General features: G+C 47.5%; 1 protein-coding gene across 1 annotated transcript in view; it reads left to right on the top strand.

The window, feature by feature from the left end:
* The window catches only part of LOC109903304 (zinc finger protein 704), a 63,585-nt gene extending 41,146 nt beyond the window's left edge, over positions 1 to 22,439 (top strand). Inside the window, exons 3-10 of the mRNA XM_020499932.2 lie at positions 4,100 to 4,203; positions 7,531 to 7,781; positions 9,452 to 9,552; positions 9,912 to 10,203; positions 10,895 to 11,023; positions 16,674 to 16,771; positions 17,040 to 17,922; positions 21,397 to 22,439. Coding sequence (XP_020355521.1) covers positions 4,100 to 4,203; positions 7,531 to 7,781; positions 9,452 to 9,552; positions 9,912 to 10,203; positions 10,895 to 11,023; positions 16,674 to 16,771; positions 17,040 to 17,154 — 1,090 coding nt within the window. The 3' untranslated portion in view covers positions 17,155 to 17,922; positions 21,397 to 22,439. The remainder of the gene's footprint in view (positions 1 to 4,099; positions 4,204 to 7,530; positions 7,782 to 9,451; positions 9,553 to 9,911; positions 10,204 to 10,894; positions 11,024 to 16,673; positions 16,772 to 17,039; positions 17,923 to 21,396) is intronic.
* Positions 22,440 to 24,723: the final 2,284 nt, after the last annotated feature.

The raw sequence follows: 24,723 nt of genomic DNA, 5'->3' as shown, positions 1-24,723 counted from the left end.
TCCTCATTATATCATTAAAGACAAAATCACAGATGTCTGGGGAGTGGGAAGGAGGGCAGGTATTGGTTTCTCTCTCTTGTTATTATCCACGGCCCTGAGATGAACACATCGTCTTTATCTAGAACACATCGTCTTTATCTGGAACACATCGTCTTTATCTAGAACACATCGTCTTTATCTGGAACACATCGTCTTTATCTAGAACACATCGTCTTTATCTGGAACACATCGTCTTTATCTGGAACACATCGTCTTTATCTGGAACACATCGTCTTTATCTGGAACACATCGTCTTTATCTGGAACACATCGTCTTTATCTAGAACACATCGTCTTCATCTAGAACACATCGTCTTCATCTAGAACACATCGTCTTCATCTAGAACACATCGTCTTTATCTAGAACACATCGTCTTTATCTAGAACACATCGTCTTTATCTAGAACACATCGTCTTTATCTAGAACACATCGTCTTTATCTAGAACACATCTCTGCATCCTGTAGAAGAGAAGAATCCCATTGTGTCTGATAGGAGGCTCTGTTTAATGTCCTTCATGGTGATAGGAGGCTCTGTGGGTTTGCACGAGGTTTGTGATTTATAGTCCATTATTCAGGAGGAAGTGAGCGTCATAGGCCAGGGACTGTAATAAACGATGAGCCTCCCTGCTATATGCCCACATCAGAGAGACTGGGGAGCCCCTCTACACTCTATCCTTTCACTGGACCCCTTCTACCCCTCCGTTGGACCCCCCCCCCCCTCTACCCCTCTGTTGGACCCCCCCCCCCCCCTCTACCCCTCTGTTGGACCCCTCCCCCTCTACCCCTCCGCTGGACCCCCCCCCCCCTCTACCCTCTGTTGGACCCCCCCCCCCTCTACCCCTCTGTTGGTCCCCCCCTCTATCCCTCTGTTGGACCCCCCCCCCTCTATCCCTCTGTTGGACCCCCCCCCCCCTCTATCCCTCTGTTGGACCCCCCCCCCCCCTCTATCCCTCTGTTGGACCCCCCCCCCCCCCTCTACCCCTCTGTTGGACCCCCCCCCCCCCCCCCTCTACCCCTCTGTTGGACCCCCCCCTCTATCCCTCTGTTGGACCCCCCCCTCTACCCCTCTGTTGGACCCCCCCCTCTACCCCTCTGTTGGACCCCCCCCCCCTCTACCCCTCTGTTGGACCCCCCCCCTCTACCCCACTGTTGGACCCCCTCCCCTCTACCCCTCTGTTGGAACCCCCCCCCCTCTACCTACTCAGATGGAGCTCCTCTCTACTCAGATGGAGCTCCTCTGTCCTCTCAGATGGTGCTCCTCTCTCCTCTCAGGTGGAGCTCCTCTCTCCTCAGATGGAGCTCCTCTCTACTCTCAGATGGAGCTCCTCTCTACTCTCAGATGGAGCTCCTCTCTACTCAGATGGAGCTCCTCTCTACTCTCAGATGGAGCTCCTCTCTACTCAGATGGAGCTCCTCTCTACCCTCAGATGGAGCTCCTCTCTACCCTAAGATGGTGCTCCTCTCTACTCTCAGATGGAGCTCCTCTCTCCTCAGATGAAGCTCCTCTCTCCTCAGATGAAGCTCCTCTCTACCCTAAGATGGTGCTCCTCTCTACTCAGATGGAGCTCCTCTCTCCTCTCAGATGGAGCTCCTCTCTACTCAGATGGAGCTCCTCTCTACTTAGATGGAGCTCCTCTCTCCTCTCAGGTGGAGCTCCTCTCGGATGGAGCTCCTCTCTCCTCTCAGATGGAGCTCCTCTCTACTCAGATGGAGCTCCTCTCTCCTCTCAGATGGAGCTCCTCTCTACTCGGATGGAGCTCCTCTCTACACCTCAGATGGAGCTCCTCTCTACTCTCAGATGGAGCTCCTCTTTACTCAAATGGAGCTCCTCTCTACACCTCAGATGGAGCTCCTCTCTAGTCAGGTGGAACTCCTCTCTAGTCAGGTGGAGCGCCTCTCTAGTCAGGTGGAGCTCCTCTCTACTTAGATGGAGCTCCTCTCTACTCTCAGGTGGAGCTCCTCTCTACTCAGGTGGAGCTCCTCTTTATTCAGATGGAGCTCCTCTCTATTCAGGTGGAGCTCCTCTCTATTCAGGTGGAGCTCCTCTCTACTCTCAGATGGAGCTCCTCTCTATTCAGGTGGAGCTCCTCTCTATTCAGGTGGAGCTCCTCTCTACTCTCAGATGGAGCTCCTCTCTATTCAGGTGGAGCTCCTCTCTACTCTCAGATGGAGCTCCTCTCTACCATCATATGGAGCTACTCTCTACTCTGATGGAGCTCCTCTCTACTCTCATGTGGAGCTCCTCTCTACTCAGATGGAGCTCCTCTCTACTCAGGCGGAGCTCCTCTCTACTCTCAGATGGAGCTCCTCTCTACTCTCAGATGGAGCTCCTCTCTAGTCAGGTGGAGCTCCTCTCTAGTCAGATGGAGCTCCTCTCTACTCAGATGGAGCTCCTCTCTACTCAGATGGAGCTCCCCTCTACTCAGGCGGAGCTCCTCTCTACTCAGGTGGAGCTCCTCTCTACTCAGGTGGAGCTCCTCTCTACTCTCAGGTGGAGCTCCTCTCTACTCTCAGATGGAGCTCCTCTCTACTCTCAGATGGAGCTCCTCTCTAGTCAGGTGGAGCTCCTCTCTACTCAGATGGAGCTCCTCTCTACTCAGATGGAGCTCCTCTCTACTCAGATGGAGCTCCCCTCTACTCAGGCGGAGCTCCTCTCTACTCAGGTGGAGCTCCTCTTTATTCAGATGGAGCTCCTCTCTACTCAGGTGGAGCTCCTCTTTATTCAGATGGAGCTCCTCTCTACTCAGGTGGAGCTCCTCTCTACTCAGGTGGAGCTCCTCTCTACTCTCAGGTGGAGCTCCTCTCTACTCTCAGATGGAGCTCCTCTCTACTCTCAGATGGAGCTCCTCTCTACTCTCAGATGGAGCTCCTCTCTACTCTCAGATGGAGCTCCTCTCTACTCTCAGATGGAGCTCCTCTCTACTCTCAGATGGAGCTCCTCTCTACTCTCAGATGGAGCTCCTCTCTACTCAGATGGAGCTCCTCTCTACTCTTCTCATTTTAGACGAGTGGAGAGGATCTAAGAGACTAGTGTCATTAGTGTCCTTGTTTTAAACTAGAAACATGCTGGGACGGGGAACGGAGGGGTGGGGGGGGGGGGGGGGTCTGCAGGCTGCAGGGTGGCTCCTCATTAAATCATTAAAGACAATCACAGATGTCTGGGGAGTGGGAAGGAGTGCAGGTATTGGTTTCTCTCTCTCCCTCTTCTCCCCCACCCTCTCTCTCTCTTGGATTGACTTTCTCCCAACACCCCTCCAACCCTAGGGTATAGGCTACCACTTTGTCTTCTAGACTTTAACAGTCAGTCAGCCACAAGAAAGTTGACAGCACGTCTGTCTGTCTGTAGGTTTGTCTGTCTGTCTGTCTCCAGTTCTGGTTCTGTCTGTCAACATATACCCTCTCCAGTTCTGGTTCTGTCTGTCAACATATACCCTCTCCAGTTCTGGTTCTGTCTGTCAACATATACCCTCTCCAGTTCTGGTTCTGTCTGTCAACATATACCCTCTCCAGTTCTGGTTCTGTCTGTCAACATATACCCTCTCCAGCTGTGGTTGTTGGTTTGAACCACATCTAGACTTTAGCTCAATGGGTTCTTAGTGTTGTGGGGCTCAGCAGCCTGGGGTTTGGTCTTCTGCAGGGTTGTTAGTGTGCTTAGTTGATTTTAGAATGTAGCATCAATGCCACACTGATCACAGCACCATTCAGCAATCAAACTGACATTTGTTTCTCAGAGTTCTGTTGGGAGTACTGCGTGTGTGTGTAGTACCACAGTACCTATGTAGTACCACAGTACCTATGTAGTGCCACAGTACCTATGTAGTGCCACAGTACAGATGCTCTTATCCAGAGTGAGTTACAGTAGTGAGTGCCCTGTGGGAATCGAACCGACAAACTCTGGCATTGCAAGCGCCCTACTCTACCAACTGAGCCACATGGGACCAGAGTGCTTTGGGCCAGAGCTGTATATGATGCCGTTTTGGACACAGCCACATTATCGGTTTGTTGTTGTTGTGTTTTCATGCCCAGTAATATTCTCTGTTTGTTGGTGTTGTTTTAACAGGAAGTCAGAGGAGGAAGTGGACATGGAGAAGGTGACAGCTGCCATGGTTCTGACCAGTCTGTCCAGCAGTCCGCTGGTCAGGAGTCCTCCCGTCAAAGTCAGTGGTGAGTCAACCAAACATGTTTCTATGTATTTATCCTTTTATACAGGTGAGCACGCTGAGATTAAGAATCTCTGTTACGAGGGAGTTTTGTCCCCAGACGGCAACAATCCAACATTTGATAGAGCAAACAGTTGCTGAGAGGTGGTCATAGTAGCTAGCGTCTGAACGTGTTGTATTGCTGCACTCTGAACGAACTGACAAAGGAAGTTGTTTTTGTTGAACCATTTCCCATTTAATATGTATTATTCCTTTGCTGAGGTTATAGGTCATGACTCATGATGATGATGATGATGTGGACTAGTGCAACGGTAGAGATGGAAACGCCGTATCTCTCTGAGTGCAGCGTTTCCCACCAAGTGAAGATGAATGTTGTCTTTGATCGCTCGTCTACATCTTCAACTCCTGATTGAATTTGAATTATTGAGTGTGTTACCACTGTGAAATCTAAAAGAGACGTCCTCTTCATCTGCTATAATGTACATTTATATGAATCACAAGGCCTCTAAACAAAGTCCCTGGAGTGAATCAACTGTAAATTGGGTCTTGTTTGTTTTACCACTCAAAACAACTGCAGTCATTGCAGCTGTGAATCACTATGTGTTTGAGTTGGTGCTGTGAGATGCATTTGTTTCTGATGCATATGATGGTCCCAGGTCGGGTTATAAATGTGGGTTTATTACTGATGGTAGTGGTTTTAGAGCCCGCGGAGAATAAATGTAGCTGTTTTAATGCAAATTCTAATTCTATACATGTTGCCATGGATACACTACTGTTCAACAGTTTGGGGTCACTTACAGTTGAAGTCGGAAGTTTACATACACTTAGGTTGGAGTCCTTTAAAACTCGTTTTTCAACCACTCCACAAATTTCTTGTTATAACAAACTATAGTTTTGGCAAGTCGGTTAGGACATCTACTTTGTGCATGACACAAGTCATTTTTCCAACAATTGTTCACAGACAGATTATTTCACTTATAATTCACTGTATCACAATTCCAGTTGACTGTGCCTTTAAACAGCTTGGAAAATTCCAGAAAATTATTTCATGGCTTTAGAAGCTTCTGATAGGCTAATTGACAACATTTGAGTCAATTGGAGGTGTACCTATGGATGTATTCCAAGGCCTACCTTCAAACTCAGTGCCTCTTTGCTTGACATCATGGGAAAATCAAGCGAAATCAGCCAAGACCTCAGAAAATAAATTCTAGACCTCCACAAGTCTGGTTCATCCAAGGGAGCAATTTCCAAACGCCTGAAGGTACCACGTTCATCTGTACAAACAATAATACGCAACTATAAACACCATGGGACCATGCAGCCATCATTCCGCTCAGGAAGGAGACGCGTTCTGTCTCCTAGAGATGAACGTACTTTGGTGCGAAAAGTGCAAATCAATCCCAGAACAGCAAAGGACCTTGTGAAGATGCTGGAGGAAACGGGTACAAAAGTATCTATATCCACAGTAAAACAAGTCCTATATTGACATAACCTGAAAGGACGCTCAGCAAGGAGGAAGCCACTGCTTCAATTCCGCCATAAAAAGCCAGACTACAGTTTGCAACTGCACATGGGGACAAAGATCTTACTTTTTGGAGAAATGTCCTCTGGTCTGATGAAACAAAAATAGAACTGTTTGGCCATAATGACCATCGTTATGCTTGCAAGCCGAAGAACACCATCCCAACCGTGAAGCACGGGGGTGGCAGCATCATGTTGTGGGGGTGCTTTGCTGCAGGAGGGACTGGTGCACTTCACAAAATAGATGGCATCACGAGGAAGCAAAATTATGTGTATATATTGAAGCAACATCTCAAGACATCAGTCAGGAAGTTAAAGCTTGGTTGCAAATGGGTCTTTCAAATGGACCCCAAGCATACTTCCAAAGTTATGGCTTAAGGACAACAAAGTCAAGGTATTGGAGTGGCCATCATAAAGCCCTGACCTCAATCCTATAGAACATTTGTGGGCAGAACTGAAAAAGCGCGAGGAGGCCTACAAACCTGAATCAGTTACACCAGCTCTGTCAGGAGGAATGGGCCAAAACATTTTGTGGGACGCTTGTGGAAGGCTACCTGAAACGTTTGACCCAAGTTAAACAATTTAAAGGCAATGCTACCAAATATTAATTGAGTGTATGTAAACTTGGAATGTGATGAAAGAAATTAAAGCTGAAATAAACAATTATCTCTACTGTTCTGACATTTCACATTCTTAAAATAAAGTGGTGATCCTAACTGACCCAAGAAAGGGCTTTTTTACTCGGATTCAATGTCAGGAATTGTGAATAACTGAGTTTAAATATATTTGGTGAAGGTGTATGTAAACTTCCGACTTCAACTGTAGAAATGTCCTTGTTTTTGAAAGAGAAGCATTTTTTTTGTCCATTAAAAGAACATCAAATTGACCATAAGTACAGTGTAGACATTGTTCATGTTGTAAATGACTATTGTAGCTGGAAATGGCAGATTTTTTTTATGGTATATCTACATAGGCATACAGAGGCCAATTATCAGCAACCATCACTCCTGGCAAAGGCACGTTGTGTTAGCTAATCCAAGTGTATCATTTTAGAAGGCTAATATTAGAAAAACCTTTTGCAATTATGTTAGCACAGCTGAAAACTGTTGTGTTGATTAAAGAAGCCATAAAACTGGCCTCCTTTTAGACTAGTTGAGTATCTGGAGCATCAGCATTTGTGGGTTCAATTACAGGCTCAAAATGGCCAGAAACAAATAACTTTCTTCTGAAACTCGTCGGTTTATTCTTGTTTTGAGAAATTAAGGTTATTCCATGCAAGAAATTGCTAAGAAACTGAAGAACTCGAACAACGCTGTGTACTACTCCCTTCACAGAACAGCACAAACTGTCTCTAACCAGAATAGAAAGAGGAGTGGGAGGCCCCGGTGCACAACTGAGCAAGAGGACAAGTACAGTAGAGTGTCTAGTTTGAGAAACAGACGCCAGAAACAAGTCCTCAACTGGCAGCTTCATGTAATAGTACCTACAAAACACCAGTCTCAACGTCAACAGTGAAGAGGCGACTCCGGGATGCTGGCCTTCTAGGCAGAGTTGCAAAGAAAAAGCCATATCTCAGACTGGCCAATAAAAAGACAAGATTAAGGTGGGAAAACGAACACAGACACTGGACAGAGGAACTCTGCAGTAAATAAAAATGAAGTTTGAAGAGTTTTTCTGGCCTCGTCTCTCTCACCCCTCCAGAGTGTCTGAATGGCTCGTGGAAGGACAGAGGTAGAGGCTTCACCCCCTCCAGTTACAGCAGCAGTGGCTATTAAAAGTTTTTCTGGCCTCGTCTCTCTCACCCCTCCAGAGTGTCTGAATGGCTCGTGGAAGGACAGAGGTAGAGGCTTCACCCCCTCCAGTTACAGCAGCAGTGGCTATTGGAGCTGGAGCGGCCCTAGTGACCAGTCCAACCCGTCCACCCCCTCCCCACCGCTCTCCGCAGACAGCTTCAAGCCTTTCCGTATGCCCAGCATCAAAGGCCCGCCCCCCGACGACGCCATCGACGAACAGGACGGCAGCAGCCTGCTCTTTGACGAGCCAATCCCACGCAAGCGCAAGGTGGGTAGACTGATTTAATTGAACCATCTAAAAATACAATTCCAGACACACAAGTGGATACACTGGATAACCAAAGAATAACCATAGTATAACCATATAATAACCACAGGATAGCTATAGGATAACCATAAAATGTTTTACAACATATTGCTGTGGTTCTTTGAGGACCTCACAGAACAAAGACTAGATCAGATCAATGTTTGAATCAATTCTGACTGACTATAACAATATACTGATTATATAGTCCTGTGTCACTGGACACAGCTCCATCTGACTAGAGAGGAGTTCCACCTGACTAGAGAGGAGCTCCATCTGAGAGGAGAGGCGCTCCATCTGAGGTGTAGAGAGGAGCTCCATTTGAGTGGGTAATCTGTACAGGTGTGTGGTGTGAAATGTAAATGTGTTTTTTGCATATCCCACTCGCTGTGTGACACCCTCAGAGTGGGGTCGCGGCCAGGGGATCAGCCATCAGCTTGGACTAATTAGGGTAACTTGTCTTGGTCAAGGGCAGAACGACAGATTTACCTTGTCGGCTCGAGAGTCAATCCAGCGACTTTTCTGTTACTGGTCCAACACTCCTAACCACCACTCCTAACCACCACTCCTAACCAACACTCCTAACCACCACTCCTAACCACCACTCCTAACCACCACTCCTAACCACCACTCCTAACCACCACTCCTAACCACCACTCCTAACCACCACTCCTAACCAACAGTCCTAACCACCACTCCTAACCACCACTCCTAACCAACACTCCTAACCAACAGTCCTAACCACCACTCCTAACCACCACTCCTAACCACCACTCCTAACCACCACTCCTAACCACCACTCCTAACCACCACTCCTAACCACCACTCCTAACCACCACTCCTAACCAACACTCCTAACCAACACTCCTAACCAACACTCCTAACCACCAGGCTACCTGCTGCCCTGTACACTGACTGGGGGTGTTTCTTTTGAAATGGTAGTAGATTGAAATACTGTACTGTAGTATCAATGATCTGGCAAGACAAGTAGGGATGTCCCAAAAGAAGGACGAGGGACCACATGACCCCCATCATAAATGACTGACGAGGGACCACGTGACCCCCATCATAAAGGACTGACGAGGGACCACATGACCCCCCATCATAAATGACTGACGAGGGACCACGTGACCCCCATCATAAATGACTGATGAGGGACCACGTGACCCCCATCATAAATGACTGACGAGGGACCACATGACCCCCCATCATAAATGACTGACGAGGGACCACATGACCCCCCATCATAAAGGACTGACGAGGGACCACATGACCCCCCATCATAAATGACTGACGAGGGACCACGAGACCCCCCATCATAAATGACTGACGTGTTCCTTTGTAGTGGGTTCGATTCCCAGGACCACCCATACGTAAAAATGTATGCACAAATGACTGTCTAAGTCGATTTGGATAAAAGCGTCTGCTAAATGTTATTTATTATTATTTTTACTATCTGAAAGTTGCTGCTCGGAAGCAATTGGCCCCCGAGGGCCATGCTGTAATTACAGAGGACAGGTTGTGTGAGAAATGGTACAGAGCAGAGGTGTGTGCGTGTGGCGTATTTGATGTGAGAAAAGGATGACTAGGCTGGTGTCCAACGTTGTTCTCTCTCTCCTGTGTGTAATGTCCAGAACTCCATGAAGGTGATGTTCAAGTGTCTGTGGAAGAACTGTGGGAAGGTTCTGAGCTCGGCTGCTGGGATACAGAGACACATCCGGACCGTTCACCTGGGGTAACACACACACACACACACACATACACACATACACACACACACACACACCCATCCAACTTTTGACCCCCCCCCCCAGCGAGAGATAACAGAGGCCTCTCCTCTCGATGTCCTTTCACTGAGATTGTCAAAGAACAACAGCAGATTAAATCCGGTGGGATTATCACCACGGTAACATTTCCTCATATTGGCTCAGCGTGACAGGCCAGGGATGAATGAGGACGGAACAGAACAATGGTATCACATAGATCAGCGATCTGGACCAATCCTAATTTCTCTGTAATGACAAGAGAAGGGCCCATCCAATACAACTCCACGCTGATATTAAACCCTTTTTGTAACCCCTCCCTCTCTTCCAGGCGTAACTGTGACTCTGACTGCAGTGACGGTGAGGAGGATTTCTACTACTCAGAGATCAAACTCAACACAGACTCAGTGGCTGACGGTCTGAGCAGCCTGTCCCCTGTCTCCCCCTCTGTGCTGTCCCCCGTCCCTCCCTCCAATGACCGCCACAGACGACCCCCCGCAGAGGGCAGCAACGGGTCCAGTGGGAACAAGGAGAACCACAGCCACGCCCACTCAAACACCACGCCCCTCAGTCGCTCTGCCCCCAGCGCCCTCTACCTCATCCACACTGACCATGCCTACCAGGTCAGAGAGATACCCACTAAACTACTGGCCACGCCTACTGATAGCTTAAGTAGCAAAGTGCTTCCATATTTGGGTTTTAAGCAGGAAGTGTAAAATTGCTTCCAGTATTTGGGTTTTAAGCAGGAAGTGTCAAAGTGCTTCCATATTTGGGTTTTAAGCAGGAAGTGTCAAATAGCTTCCATATTTGGGTTTTAAGCAGGAAGTGTCAAAGTGCTTCCATATTTGGGTTTTAAGCAGGAAGTGTCAAAGCGCTTCCATATTTGGGTTTTAAGCAGGAAGTGTCAAATAGCTTCCATATTTGGGTTTTAAGCAGTAAGTGTAAAATTGCTTCCATATTTGGGTTTTAAGCAGGAAGTGTCAAAGTGGTTCCAGTATTTGGGTTGTAAGCAGGAAGTGTCAAAATGCTTCAGGTATTTGGGTTTTAAGCAGGAAGTGTCAAAGTGCTTCAAGTATTTGCTAAAGAGACTGTACAGATACATTTTCATTGATTAAGTGCTTGATTGACTCTTATTGTTTGGTTGATTTGATTTGTTTGTTAATTCATTGATTGGCTGACATATTGGTTAATTGATATATTTATTGTGTGTGTGTGTGTCCATGCATGCGTGCGTGTGTGTGTGTGCGTGCGTGTGGCTATACACTGGTCTTTAAAGGTGTGACTGCCTCATGACTTGTTGCTGTGCCTTTCCAGGCCACATCTTCAGTTACCATCCCCTCCACTGGGTCAGGCTCTGCTGCCTCCACCTCCTTCACCCCCAGCAGCAGCTCCAATTTCAGCATCTCCTGGCAGTCACCTCCTGTCACCTTCACTGGCACCGCTGTGAGTATAAACGCCCCAACAGATCCACAGATGACGCAATCTCTATTGCGCCACACTGCCCTCTCCCACCTGGTCAAAAGGAACAACAAAAGGAACAACACATTCACCATGCTGACCCTCAACACGGGCCCCCCAGGGGTGCGTGCGGAGTCCCCTCCTATACTTTCTGTTCACCCACGACTGGATGGCCACAGACGACTCCCAGCACGTTAAGTTTGCAGACGACCCAACGGTGGTAGGACTGATCACAGACGATGAGACTTTTGGGAGGAGGTCAGAGACCTGGCAGTGTGGTGCTAGGACAACAACCTCTCCCTCAACTCCCTTTGAGCAAGACAAAGGAGCTGATCGTTGACTACAGGAAACGGGGGGCTGAGCATGCCCCCATTAACATCGACAGGGCCCTCTCCACACTGCCCTCTCCCACCTGGTCAAAAGGAACAACAAAAGGAACAACACATTCACCATGCTGACCCTCAACACGGGCCCCCCAGGGGTGCGTGCGGAGTCCCCTCCTATACTTTCTGTTCACCCACGACTGGATGGCCACAGACGACTCCCAGCACGTTAAGTTTGCAGACGACCCAACGGTGGTAGGACTGATCACAGACGATGAGACTTTTGGGAGGAGGTCAGAGACCTGGCAGTGTGGTGCTAGGACAACAACCTCTCCCTCAACTCCCTTTGAGCAAGACAAAGGAGCTGATCGTTGACTACAGGAAACGGGGGGCTGAGCATGCCCCCATTAACATCGACAGGGCTATAGTAGAGCGGGCTGAGAGCTTCCTCGTTGACTACTTCACTAAGGATCTATTTTTATTTTAATAAATAATGTAACCTTTAGTCAGTTAAGAACCAATTCTTATTTACAATGACGGCCTACCCCGGCCAAACCCGGGCGGTGTTGGGCCAATTGTGCGACGCTCTATGGGACTCCCAATCACGGCCGGATGTGATTCAGCCTGGATTCGAACCAGGGACTGTAGTGATGCCTCTTGCACTGAGTTGCAGTGCCTTAGACCGCTGCGCCACTCGGGAGCCCTGTGTGGGACATCTATTATGGTCCAAACTCACCAACAGTCATGAAGATAATGCCTCTTCCACATCGGGAGACTGAAAAGAGTTGGCATGGGCCCTCAGATCCTCAAAAAGATCTACAGCTGCACCATCGAGAGCATCTTGACAGGCTGCGTCACCACTTGGTATGGCAACTGCTTGGCATCTGACCATAAGGCGCTACAGAGGGTGGTGCAGATGGCCCAGTACATCACTGGGGCCAAGTTCCCTGCTATCCAGGACCTCTATACCAGGCAGTGTCAGAGGAAGGTCCTAAAAAAACTCCCAAGTCACCCAAGTCTTAAACTGTTCTTTATGCTACCGCGTGTTAGGCGGTACCGGAGCACCAAGTCCAAGGTCCAGAAGGCTCCTTAACAGCTTCTACCCCCAAGACATAAGACTGCTGAACATCAAATGGCCACCTGGACTATTTACATTGACCCCCACTGACTATCTTGAACTGGTTCTATGCACACTCACTGGTCTACCCACACACTCACTGGTCTACCCACACACTCACTGGTCTACCCACACACTCACTGGTCTACCCACACACTCACTGGTCTACCCACACACTCACTGGTCTACCCACACACTCACTGGTCTACCCACACACTCACTGGTCTACCCACACACTCACTGGTCTACCCACACACTCACTGGACTACCCACACACTCACTGGACTCTACCCACACACTCACTGGTCTACCCACACACTCACTGGTCTACCCACACACTCACTGGTCTACCCACACACTCACTGGTCTACCCACACACTCACTGGTCTACCCACACACTCACTGGTCTACCCACACACTCACTGGTCTACCCACACACTCACTGGTCTACCCACACACTCACTGGTCTACCCACACACTCACTGGTCTACCCACACACTCACTGGTCTACCCACACACTCACTGGACTCTACCCACACACTCACTGGTCTACCCACACACTCACTGGTCTACCCACACACTCACTGGTCTACCCACACACTCACTGGTCTACCCACACACTCACTGGTCTACCCACACACTCACTGGTCTACCCACACACTCACTGGTCTACCCACACACTCACTGGTCTACCCACACACTCACTGGTCTACCCACACACTCACTGGACTCTACCCACACACTCACTGGACTCTACCCACACACTCACTGGTCTACCCACACACTCACTGGTCTACCCACACACTCACTGGTCTACCCACACACTCACTGGACTCTACCCACACACTCACTGGACTCTACCCACACACTCACTGGTCTACCCACACACTCACTGGTCTACCCACACACTCACTGGTCTACCCACACACTCACTGGTCTACCCACACACTCACTGGTCTACCCACACACTCACTGGTCTACCCACACACTCACTGGTCTACCCACACACTCACTGGTCTACCCACACACTCACTGGTCTACCCACACACTCACTGGTCTACCCACACACTCACTGGTCTACCCACACACTCACTGGACTCTACCCACACACTCACTGGTCTACCCACACACTCACTGGTCTACCCACACACTCACTGGTCTACCCACACACTCACTGGTCTACCCACACACTCACTGGTCTACCCACACACTCACTGGACTCTACCCACACACTCACTGGACTCTACCCACACACTCACTGGTCTACCCACACACTCACTGGTCTACCCACACACTCACTGGTCTACCCACACACTCACTGGTCTACCCACACACTCACTGGTCTACCCACACACTCACTGGTCTACCCACACACTCACTGGACTCTACCCACACACTCACTGGACTCTACCCACACACTCACTGGACTCTACCCACACACTCACTGGACTCTACCCACACACTCACTGGACTCTACCCACACACTCACTGGACTCTACCCACACACTCACTGGACTCTACCCACACACACACTGGACTCTACCCACACACTCACTGGACTCTACCCACACACACACTGGACTCTACCCACACACACACTGGACTCTACCCACACACACACTGGACTCTACCCACACACTCACTGGACTCTACCCACACACTCACTGGTCTACCCACACACTCACTGGACTCTACCCACACACTCACTGGACTCTACCCACACACTCACTGGACTCTACCCACACACTCACTGGACTCTACCCACACACTCACTGGACTCTACCCACACACACACTGGACTCTACCCACACACACACTGGACTCTACCCACACACTCACTGGACTCTACCCACACACACACTGGACTCTACCCACACACACACTGGACTCTACCCACACACACACACACACACACACACGCGCATGCATATTGATGCGACACACACTCACACTTTCACACTCTTCACATACGCTGATGCTACTCTGTTTATTGTCTATCCTGATTGATTCACTATTATTCTACCTACATTGTAGAATAATAGTGAAGACATCAAACTATGAAATAACACATGGAATCATCTAGTAACCCAAAAAGTGTTAAACAAATCCAAATATATATTTTTGTTTTTTATTAGATTCTTCAAAGTAGCCACCCTTTGCCTTGATAACAGCTTTGCACACTTGGCATTTTCTCAACCAGCTTCACCTGGAATTATTTTCCAACAGTCTTGAAGGAGTTCCCAAATTCCTTCACTCTGCGGTCCAACTCATCCCCAACCATCTCAATTGGGTTGAGGTCAGGTGATTCTGGAGGCCAGGTCATCTGATGCAGCACCATCCCTCTCCTTCTTGGTCAAATAGCCCTTACCCAGCCTGGAGGTTTGTTGGGTCATTGTCCTGTTGAAAAACAAATGATACAGTGGCTTGTGAAAGTTTTCACCCCCCTTGGCATTTCTCCTATTTTGTTGCCTTACAACCTGGAATTAAAATAGATTTTTAGATGCTAAATAGATGCTAAATAGATGCTAAATAGATGCTAAATAGATGCTAAATAGATGCTAAATAGATGCTAATCAAGAAATAATACAAAAAAATAGAAAACTTGAGCATGCACAACTATTCACCCCCCCAAAGTCAATACTTTGTAGAGCCACTTTTTGCAGAAATTTCAGCTGCAAGTGTCTTGGGGTATGTCTCTATAAGCTTGGCACATCTAGCCACTGGGATTTTTGTCCATTCTTCAAGGCAAAACTGCTCCAGCTCCTCCAAGTTGGATGGGTTCCGCTGGTGTACAGCAATCTTTAAGTCATAACACAGATTCTCAATTGGATTGAGGTGGGGGCTTTGACTAGGCCATTCCAAGACATTTAAATGTTTCTCCTTAAACCACTCGAGTGTTGCTTTAGCAGTATGCTTAGAGTTATTGTCCTGCTGGAAGGTGACCCTCCATCCCAGTCTCAGATCTCTGAAAGACTGAAACAGGTTTCCCTCAAGAATTTCCCTGCATTTAGCGCCATCCATCATTCCTTCAATTCTGACCATTTTCACAATCCTTGCTGATGAAAACCATCCCCACAACATGATGCTGCCACCACCATGCTTCACTGTGGAGATGGTGTTCTCGGAGTGATGAGAGGTGTTGGGTTTGCGCCAGACGTAGTGTTTTCCTTGATTGCCAAAAAACTCAATTTTAGTCTCATCTGACCAGAGTACCTTCTTCCATATGTTTGGGGAGTCTCCCACGTGCCTTCTGGCTAACACCAAATGTGTTTGCTTATTTAATTTCTTTAAGCAATGCCTTTTTTCTGGCCACTCTTCCATAAAGCCCAGCTCTGTGGAGTGTACGGCTTAAAGTGGTCCTATGGACAGATACTCATATCTCCGCTGTGGAGCTTTGCAGCTCCTTCAGGGTTACCTTTGGTCTCTTTGTTGCCTTTCTGGTTAATGCCATCCTTGCCTGGTCTGTGGGTTTTGGTGGGTGGCCCTCTTCTGGCAGGTTTGTTGTGGTGCCATATTCTTTACATTTTTTAATAATGGATTTAATGGTGCTCCATGGAATGTTCAAAGTTTCAGATATTTTTTTATATCCCAACCCTGATCTGTACTTCTCCACAACTTTGTCCCTGACCTGTTTGGAGAGCTCCTTGGTCTTGGTCTCCTTGGTCCACATTACTTAGTGGTGTTGCAGACTCTGGGGCCTTTCAGGACAGGTGTATATATATTGAGATCATGTGACAGATCATGTGACACTTAGATTGCACACAGATGGACTTTATTTAACTAATTATGTGACTTCTGAAGGCAATTGGTTACACCAGATCTTATTTAGGGGCTTCATAGCAAAGGGGGTGAATACATATGCACGCACCACTTTTCCAGAAATTAACTGTTAACATGGCACACCTGTTAATTGAAATGCATTCCAGGTGACTACCTCATGAAGCTACAATGTAGAAAATAGTACCAATTAAGAAAAAACCTTGAATTATTAGGTGTGTCCAAACTTTTCACTGGGATTGTACATATTACCTCAGTTACTCAACTACCTAACTCGTACCCCTACACACATCACACACACACACACACAATACAGCCTCTCAAGCATACCAGTTATTTTTTTGTGTCCGTATCTAAATTAAAGTTCTCTGTCTATCTTTGTGTTCTGATAGCTCTTGTTGTGTTTGTCTCTCTCCAGGTCTCTCCCACTAACAGTCGGACTCAGAGCTTTGTAGAGCAGCGGCCCCAGACCATAGCAGTCCTCTCCTCCCCTCCCAGAGCCACTGGCTCACTCAGGTACTGATGACCTCTACTGACTGACCTTTCACTGATGACCTCTGAACTTTGGGCATCCTGAAGTCACAGGAAATCCTATGTTGTATCCACATTCAGAGAGAGCAACCATGTCCTGTTTAGGAATTAAACAAACTAGCAGATTACCATTATTTATGTTTTCTTCACTTAAACTAAATCAACAATTTTAGATGTTGTTTTGTCTATCATTATAAACCAAGTCAAAGATAACAACCGTATTTGACCATATCCTCATCTCGCCCCTCTCCAGCCGTAAGTCCCGTGGCGAGGGTAAGAAGTGTCGCAAAGTGTACGGGATGGAGAACAGGGACATGTGGTGCACTGCCTGCCGATGGAAGAAAGCCTGCCAGAGATTTACTGACTGATTTACTGACTGAACCAACCAAGTAACCAACCGCTGTGGCTGCATGCCCTTCGCCATGGAAATCAGGGGTGTTCCTTCCTGTTCCCTTCCTAAGCATGCGTCAACGTCACTCCATTCCAACCCGACCCCTCCCTAACCCGACTGTCTATCAGAACCAACAGGATGGAACCTACAGCTGTCCTGAGTAAATCTAGCTCCCTCCCACTTCCGACCTCGGAAACAACAACCAACACGCAGCTCCAGCTCTAAAGATGACGACAACCTCAAAATAACTCTGCTTTTTATATGTTGAGTTTGTTGTCTCTCTTCTTTCTATGGTTTTGAAAAACTAAAGGCATCTCTGATTTTTTTTTTTTTTTAAAGGAACATTCGTCAGGCCAGAAGGGACCAGAAAACAGGCTTCCTTTGTCTATAAAATTATTCTTTTTTTTTTTCAGAGAAGACTGGCCATTTTGGAGAATCAAAAGAGAGGAGGGGAAAGATCCTTCTTTCCTCAGTCCCTTTCTCTCTGTTTCTATCCTGTACAGTCCGGATATCTACTCCCTCTCTCCTCAGTCGTCACCCCAGGGAATGGATCTTGTGTCTGGACTCGGGAGGGGTCGATAGCACCCCCTGGTGGGGGAAAATGGATCAATTCCAAAACAAATACAAATACCCAGTCAGGGTGCTGAACAGACTAACATTGCCAGCAGCAACAAGCCCCACACCACAACGCCGCAAGCAATTCAACACACAGCAACACAGGACAACACAGTTTTCTATCTCAAATGTAATGTATATCTATCTATCTATCTATCTATCCCTCCATCTATCCTATCTATCTATCAGATATGTCTATCTGTCTGTCCCTGTCCCTCTGTCTATATCTCCAGTTTACTGAAGCTATTAAGGGACATTTTCTTTCAGGGATTGTCGATCAACAGAAAGCCAGCAGCTCACATTTAAATATAGTTATTTACAACGAGGGTTTTGGTCACATGATATCTACTTGCAACCAAAAGGTTTGTTTTGTTGGTGGTTTTTTTTATATGCCATTTTCTTTAATGTTGTTGTTTCTCGGGATCTATTCTTCTTGGTGTTTTGAAACTCCAATGTTACAGCTCTCCGACACGCTTTGGGCTGAAACAACCTAGCAGCCGACGGCTGGTCCACCCCATCTTCCATCAGGAATTTGAACTAACGTTTTGTTTACGGGCGCTATACTTTACCAAAGCCCCGAGATGGAGGGTCTGCTCAATACCAAAATTGAGTGAGGTGAATGAGCACTTGTAAAGGCAGTCTCAGTGGATGATCTTGTGTTGAGGTGGGGTTAACATCTCTCTCTCTCTCACGCTACTCTGACCTGTGTTGACCTTCCAGGTTGATGGGAGAAATGATGGTAAAGTAGTGGTAATAACACCATGCTGTGACCGGGCCAGCCTAGACAGACCTGCCCACTAGGCCCTGGGCTGTTACACCTAGAGGCCAGCCTAGACCTGCCCACTAGGCCCTGGGCTGTTACACCTAGAGGCCAGCCTAGACCTGCCCACTAGGCCCTGGGCTGTTACACCTAGAGGCCAGCCTAGACCTGCCCACTAGGCCCTGGGCTGTTACACCTAGAGGTGGGAAAAGGCTGAGGGAATATATAGCACTCCAATATCTCCCTCTCTCTCCCTCTACATCTCCCTCTCTCTCCCTCTACATCTCCCTCTCTCTCCCTCTACATCTCCCTCTACATCTCCCTCTCTCTCCCTCTACATCTCCCTCTCTCTCCCTCTACATCTCCCTCTCTCTCCTTCTACATCTCCCTCTACATCTCCCTCTACATCTCCCTCAACATCTCCCTCTACATCTCCCTCTCTCTCCCTCTACATCTCCCTCTCTCTCCCTCTACATCTCCCTCTCTCTCCTCTACATCTCCCTCTCTCTCCCTCTACATCTCCCTCTCTCTCCCTCTACATCTCTCTCTCTCTCCCTCTACATCTCCCTCTCTCTCCCTCTACATCTCCCTCTCTCTCCCTCTCTCTCCCTCTACATCTCCCTCTCTCTCCCTCTACATCTCCCTCTCTCTCCCTCTACATCTCCCTCTCTCTCCCTCTACATCTCCCTCTCTCTCCCTCTACATCTCCCTCTCTCTCCCTCTCTCTCCCTCTACATCTCCCTCTACATCTCCCTCTACATCTCTCTCTCTCCCTCTACATCTCTCTCTCTCTCCCTCTACATCTCCCTCTCTCTCCCTCTCTCTCCCTCTACATCTCCCTCTCTCTCCCTCTCTCTCCCTCTACATCTCCCTCTCTCTCCCTCTACATCTCCCTCTCTCTCCCTCTACATCTCCCTCTACATCTCCCTCTCTCTCCCTCTACATCTCCCTCTCTCTCCCTCTACATCTCCCTCTCTCTCCCTCTACATCTCCCTCTCTCTCCTTCCACATATCCCTCTCTCTCCCTCTACATCTCCCTCTCTCTCCCTCTACATCTCCCTCTCTCTCCCTCTACATCTCCCTCTCTCTCCCTCCACATATCCCTCTCTCGCTCTCTCTCTCCTTCTACATCTCTCTCTCTCCTTCTACATCTCCCTCTCTCCCTCCACATATCCCTCTCTCGCTCTCTCTCTCCTTCTACATCTCTCTCTCTCCTTCTACATCTCTCTCTCTCCTTCTACATCTCTCTCTCTCCCTCTACATCTCTCTCCTTCCACATATCCCTCTCTCGCTCTCTCTCTCCTTCTACATCTCCCTCTCTCTCCCTCTACATCTCCCTCTCTCTCCCTCTACATCTCCCTCTCTCTCCCTCCACATATCCCTCTCTCACTCTCTCTCTCCTTCTACATCTCTCTCTCCTTCTACATCTCTCTCTCCTTCTACATCTCTCTCCCTCTCTACATTAATTTCTCTCTCTCTCTACATTAATATATCTTTCTCTCTACATTAATCTCTCCCTCTCTCTACATTAATCTCTCTCTACATTAATATCTCTTTCTCTCTACATTAATCTCTCTCTCTCTCTACATTAATCTCTCTCGCTCTCTACATTAATATCTCTTTCTCTCTACATTAATATCTCTTTCTCTCTACATTAATATCTCTTTGTCTCTACATTAATCTCTCCCACTCTCTACATTAATCTCTCTTTCTCTCTACATTAATCTCTCTCTCTCTCTACATTAATCTCTCGCTCTACCTACATCTCTCGCTCCCTCTACATCTCTCTCTCTCTCCAATTGGGCAGGCACAGCAATCTTTCTCTCTCTCTCTGGACTAAAGTATTCAGAAGCTCTGTGATAGGTTTAACTGTGTGATTGACAGGTGGCAGAGGCCAACCCCACTGGTGCAGCTAGCTGGTTGGCTGGGACACAGGAAGTCAAATGGTTTATTCATTTTGAAATTGACGTTACTGTACTATGCTTTTAAATCCATGCTGAGGAGAATGCAAGTGCGCATTTCGGGAGAAGTGTGGAGAATCGGGACGTTGCCTAATACTCTTATATGAAGGGCAATATAACAAGGGTTAAAGGTCAAAGAAGTACACACACACACACAGTCCAGCACCAGCTATATAAACACACTATTATACAGTACCCACTCTGTTCACAACCCAGCTTCCTCCTCACCTCGATTATACTGCATAGGACTGTCCTTTATTTTATTTCAACACTTTTCTATTTTTGGTCTTCTATTCGTACGTTTATGTAGATGGAGCTCTGATTCAATTGTTTATTAAGCTAAATGTTCTCCAATTTATAGCTAAACAATTTATCCAACACTCAATAAGAGAGGTTCAGTCGGAAGCGAAGAAGGGCGACAATCATTTATGTGTTGTATCATTCATTCACCTGTAAGCTAAACCGATGTTGTGAACATGGTATGACCTGGGCCTCGTTCATTCACCTGTAAGCTAAACCGATGTTGTGAACATGGTATGACCTGGGCCTCGTTCATTCACCTGTAAGCTAAACCTATGTTGTGAACATGGTAGGACCTGGGCCTCGTTCATTCACCTGTAAGCTAAACCTATGTTGTGAACATGGTATGACCTGGGCCTCGTTCATTCACCTGTAAGCTAAACCGATGTTGTGAACATGGTATGACCTGGGTCTCATTCAGTGCCATTGTATTATGATGTGGACATCTGGTTGTTTAGAGAGGAATCTATATATACTTAAAGAGTACATGTTTAAATCTGAAGTGAAAGAGATGCGTCTGGCTGTTGTTTTTTCTTCTATTTTGCATTTATGAATGACTATTATATGTTGTTTTTATGTTCAGCTGAAAGAAGACAGTGGATGCTGTAATCGTGTCATTCTGAGGAGAATTCTTTCATTCTGAAACCAAGGAATGCTTGTTTTGTTACACAGCACCAGAACTCCACAGCACCAGAACTCCACAGCACCAGAACTCCACAGCACCAGAACTCCACAGCACCAGAACTCCACAGCACCAGCACTCCACAGCACCAGCACTCCACAGCACCAGAACTCCACAGCACCAGAACTCCACAGTCACCTAAATACACACACACACACACACACACACACACAGTAACCCTTTATAATATCTGGAAGTGTCGTTTAGCAGCTCCAACCTGACAGCTCGCTCTGTGTGTGAGAGAACGTGAGTGAGCTCTTCGGCTTGTCTGGCCCAATGATGTATATAAACTCTGGATGACTGACAGGGGGCGCTGTATTGAAGCCATCTTGGTATTCCTCCATTGTAAAAATAAATAAATGTAAAAATGTATTTTTTTTTCAATCTTAAAGTATAATTTTTAGAGTACTAATGTTACTGTCCTCACTACAACAAAAAAGACTTAAATACATGTCATTTTGTCCTTTTCATTTAACTGAAATACTGTAGAATTCCACTCATTCCTATGGAGGACTGATCTTACTAGAGAGTGGCAATATGGCCGACCACTGGCTTCAAAGCCTCTCATTGGCCAATACATGGCACCAGCAATCCAGGGTTTTTATGCCCCCCCCCCCCCATCCTCGCCTCCTTCTGTTAAAAACAGTTTGTTATGAAATGACAGGACGGGCAACGTTGAAGCTACAGGAGTCCAGCCACCCTTGATTCTGTTGTTTTTAACGTTTACCGTTGATGTTTCGTTTGTTGTTAACGTTCCCTCTCTCTGGTATCTAATGGTGATGCCTTGTTTACCTCACTGTGGTGCTTTTTAACATTTTTGTTAGCAGGGAACGCAGTGTGGGGGGGGTCTATTCTGGTCCAATAAGGTTTCACTATAATGCCCTTTTATATGTCCATGCTGTTACACTGTAGTAGAACATGAAAATAAAAAACAACTGCCTCAAGACAAGTTCTTGTCTCTCAACAGAGAACTCGGTGTGTCGTCACCGAAGCTGACGTCTTTCTCGGCCCCTCTGGTTTACTGTGTTGTAGGTTATTTCTCTGGTTTACTGTGTTGTAGGTTATTTCTCTGGTTTACTGTGTGTGTTGTAGGTTATTTCTCTGGTTTACTGTGTGTGTTGTAGGTTATTTCTCTGGTTTACTGTGTGTGTTGTAGGTTATTTCTCTGGTTTACTGTGTTGTAGGTTATTTCTCTGGTTTACTGTGTGTGTTGTAGGTTATTTCTCTGGTTTACTGTGTGTGTTGTAGGTTATTTCTCTGGTTTACTGTGTTGTAGGTTATTTCTCTGGTTTACTGTGTGTGTTGTAGGTTATTTCTCTGGTTTACTGTGTGTGTTGTAGGTTATTTCTCTGGTTTACTGTGTGTGTTGTAGGTTATTTCTCTGGTTTACTGTCTTGTAGGTTATTTCTGTGGATATCAACCGACCACGTTCCAATTCTAACAGATATAGTACTGAACAGAAAGGGGAAATATATAAGCTACAATGTTGTTGACATGTAATAGTTCATATCTTTACACCTATTATATATCTAGCTACAGTATTATTGAGCGAAGGCAGGTTTGAACTCAGTTCTTGTATAAAGTGTACACCCACCCTATCAGCCTACATCACCTTGTCTCTCTGAAACGTGAATACCTTTCAGCTAGTTCTAGGTAACTGTGTTTAACCATCATGCTACTAAATAAACTAGGGTATGTGGTTCACCTGATTTCCCTAAAGGTGTCAGGTTCAATGATATATCATCCATTATTTACATCGGTCAGTGTAACAGAACAGCGCTGGATGAATGGAACCTGGGGAATAACAGAACAGAACAGAGCTGGATGAATGGAACCTGGGGGAACAACAGAACAGAGCTGGATGAATGGAACCTGGGGAATAACAGAACAGAGCTGGATGAATGGGACCTGGGGAATAACAGAACAGAACAGAGCTGGATGAATGGGACCTGGGGGAACAACAGAACAGAACAGAGCTGGATGAATGGGACCTGGGGAATAACAGAACAGAGCTGGATGAATGGAACCTGGGGGAACAACAGAACAGAACAGAGCTGGATGAATGGGACCTGGGGAATAACAGAACAGAGCTGGATGAATGGAACCTGGGGAATAACAGAACAGAACAGAGCTGGATGAATGGAACCTGGGGGAATAACAGAACAGAACAGAGCTGAATGAATGGAACCTGGGGAGAATAACAGAACAGAGCTGGTTGAATGGAACCTGGGGGAACAACAGAACAGAACAGAGCTGGATGAATGGGACCTGGGGGAATAACAGAACAGAACAGAGCTGAATGAATGGAACCTGGGGAGAATAACAGAACAGAGCTGGTTGAATGGAACCTGAGGAATAACAGAACAGAACAGAACAGAGCTGGATGAATGGAACCTGGGGAGAATAACAGAACAGAACAGAGCTGGATGAATGGAACCTGAGGAATAACAGAACAGAGCAAAGCTGAATGAATGGAAACTGGCGGAATAACAGAACAGAACAAAGCTGGTTGAATGGAACCTGGGGGGAATAACAACAGAGCTGTCCCTAGCTTCGTCCCTCTCTCCTCTGTCCCTAGCTCCGTCCCTCTCTCCTCTGTCCCTAGCACCGTCCCTCTCTCTGTCCCTAGCTCCGTCCCTCTCTCTGTCCCTAGCTCCGTCCCTCTCTCCTCTGTCCCTAGCTCCACCCCTCTCTCCTCTGTCCCTAGCTCCGTCCCTCTCTCCTCTGTCCCTAGCTCCGTCCCTCTCTCCTCTGTCCCTAGCTCCACCCCTCTCTCCTCTGTCCCTAGCTCCGTCCCTCTCTCCTCTGTCCCTAGCTCCGTCCCTCTCTCCTCTGTCCCTAGCTCCACCCCTCTCTCCTTTCTGTCCCTAGCTCCGTCCCTCTCTCCTCTGTCCCTAGCTCCATCCCTTTCTCCTCTGTCCCTTGCTCCGTCCCTCTCTCCTCTGTCCCTAGCTCCGTCCCTCTCTCCTCTGTCCCTAGCTCTGACCCTCTCTCCTCTGTCCCTAGCTCCACCCCTCTCTCCTCTGTCCCTAGCTCCGTCCCTCTCTCCTCTGTCCCTAGCTCCGTCCCTCTCTCCTCTGTCCCTAGCTCCGTCCCTCTCTCCTCTGTCCCTAGCTCCGTCCCTCTCTCCTCTGTCCCTAGCTCCGTCCCTCTCTCCTCTGTCCCTAGCTCCGTCCCTCTCTCCTCTGTCCCTAGCACCGTCCCTCTCTCCTCTGTCCCTAGCTCCAC

This window comes from Oncorhynchus kisutch, linkage group LG14 (assembly GCF_002021735.2).
Source record: "Oncorhynchus kisutch isolate 150728-3 linkage group LG14, Okis_V2, whole genome shotgun sequence".
Taxonomy (NCBI): Eukaryota; Metazoa; Chordata; class Actinopteri; order Salmoniformes; family Salmonidae; genus Oncorhynchus; species Oncorhynchus kisutch.
This window is presented reverse-complemented; position numbering and strand designations above follow the sequence as displayed.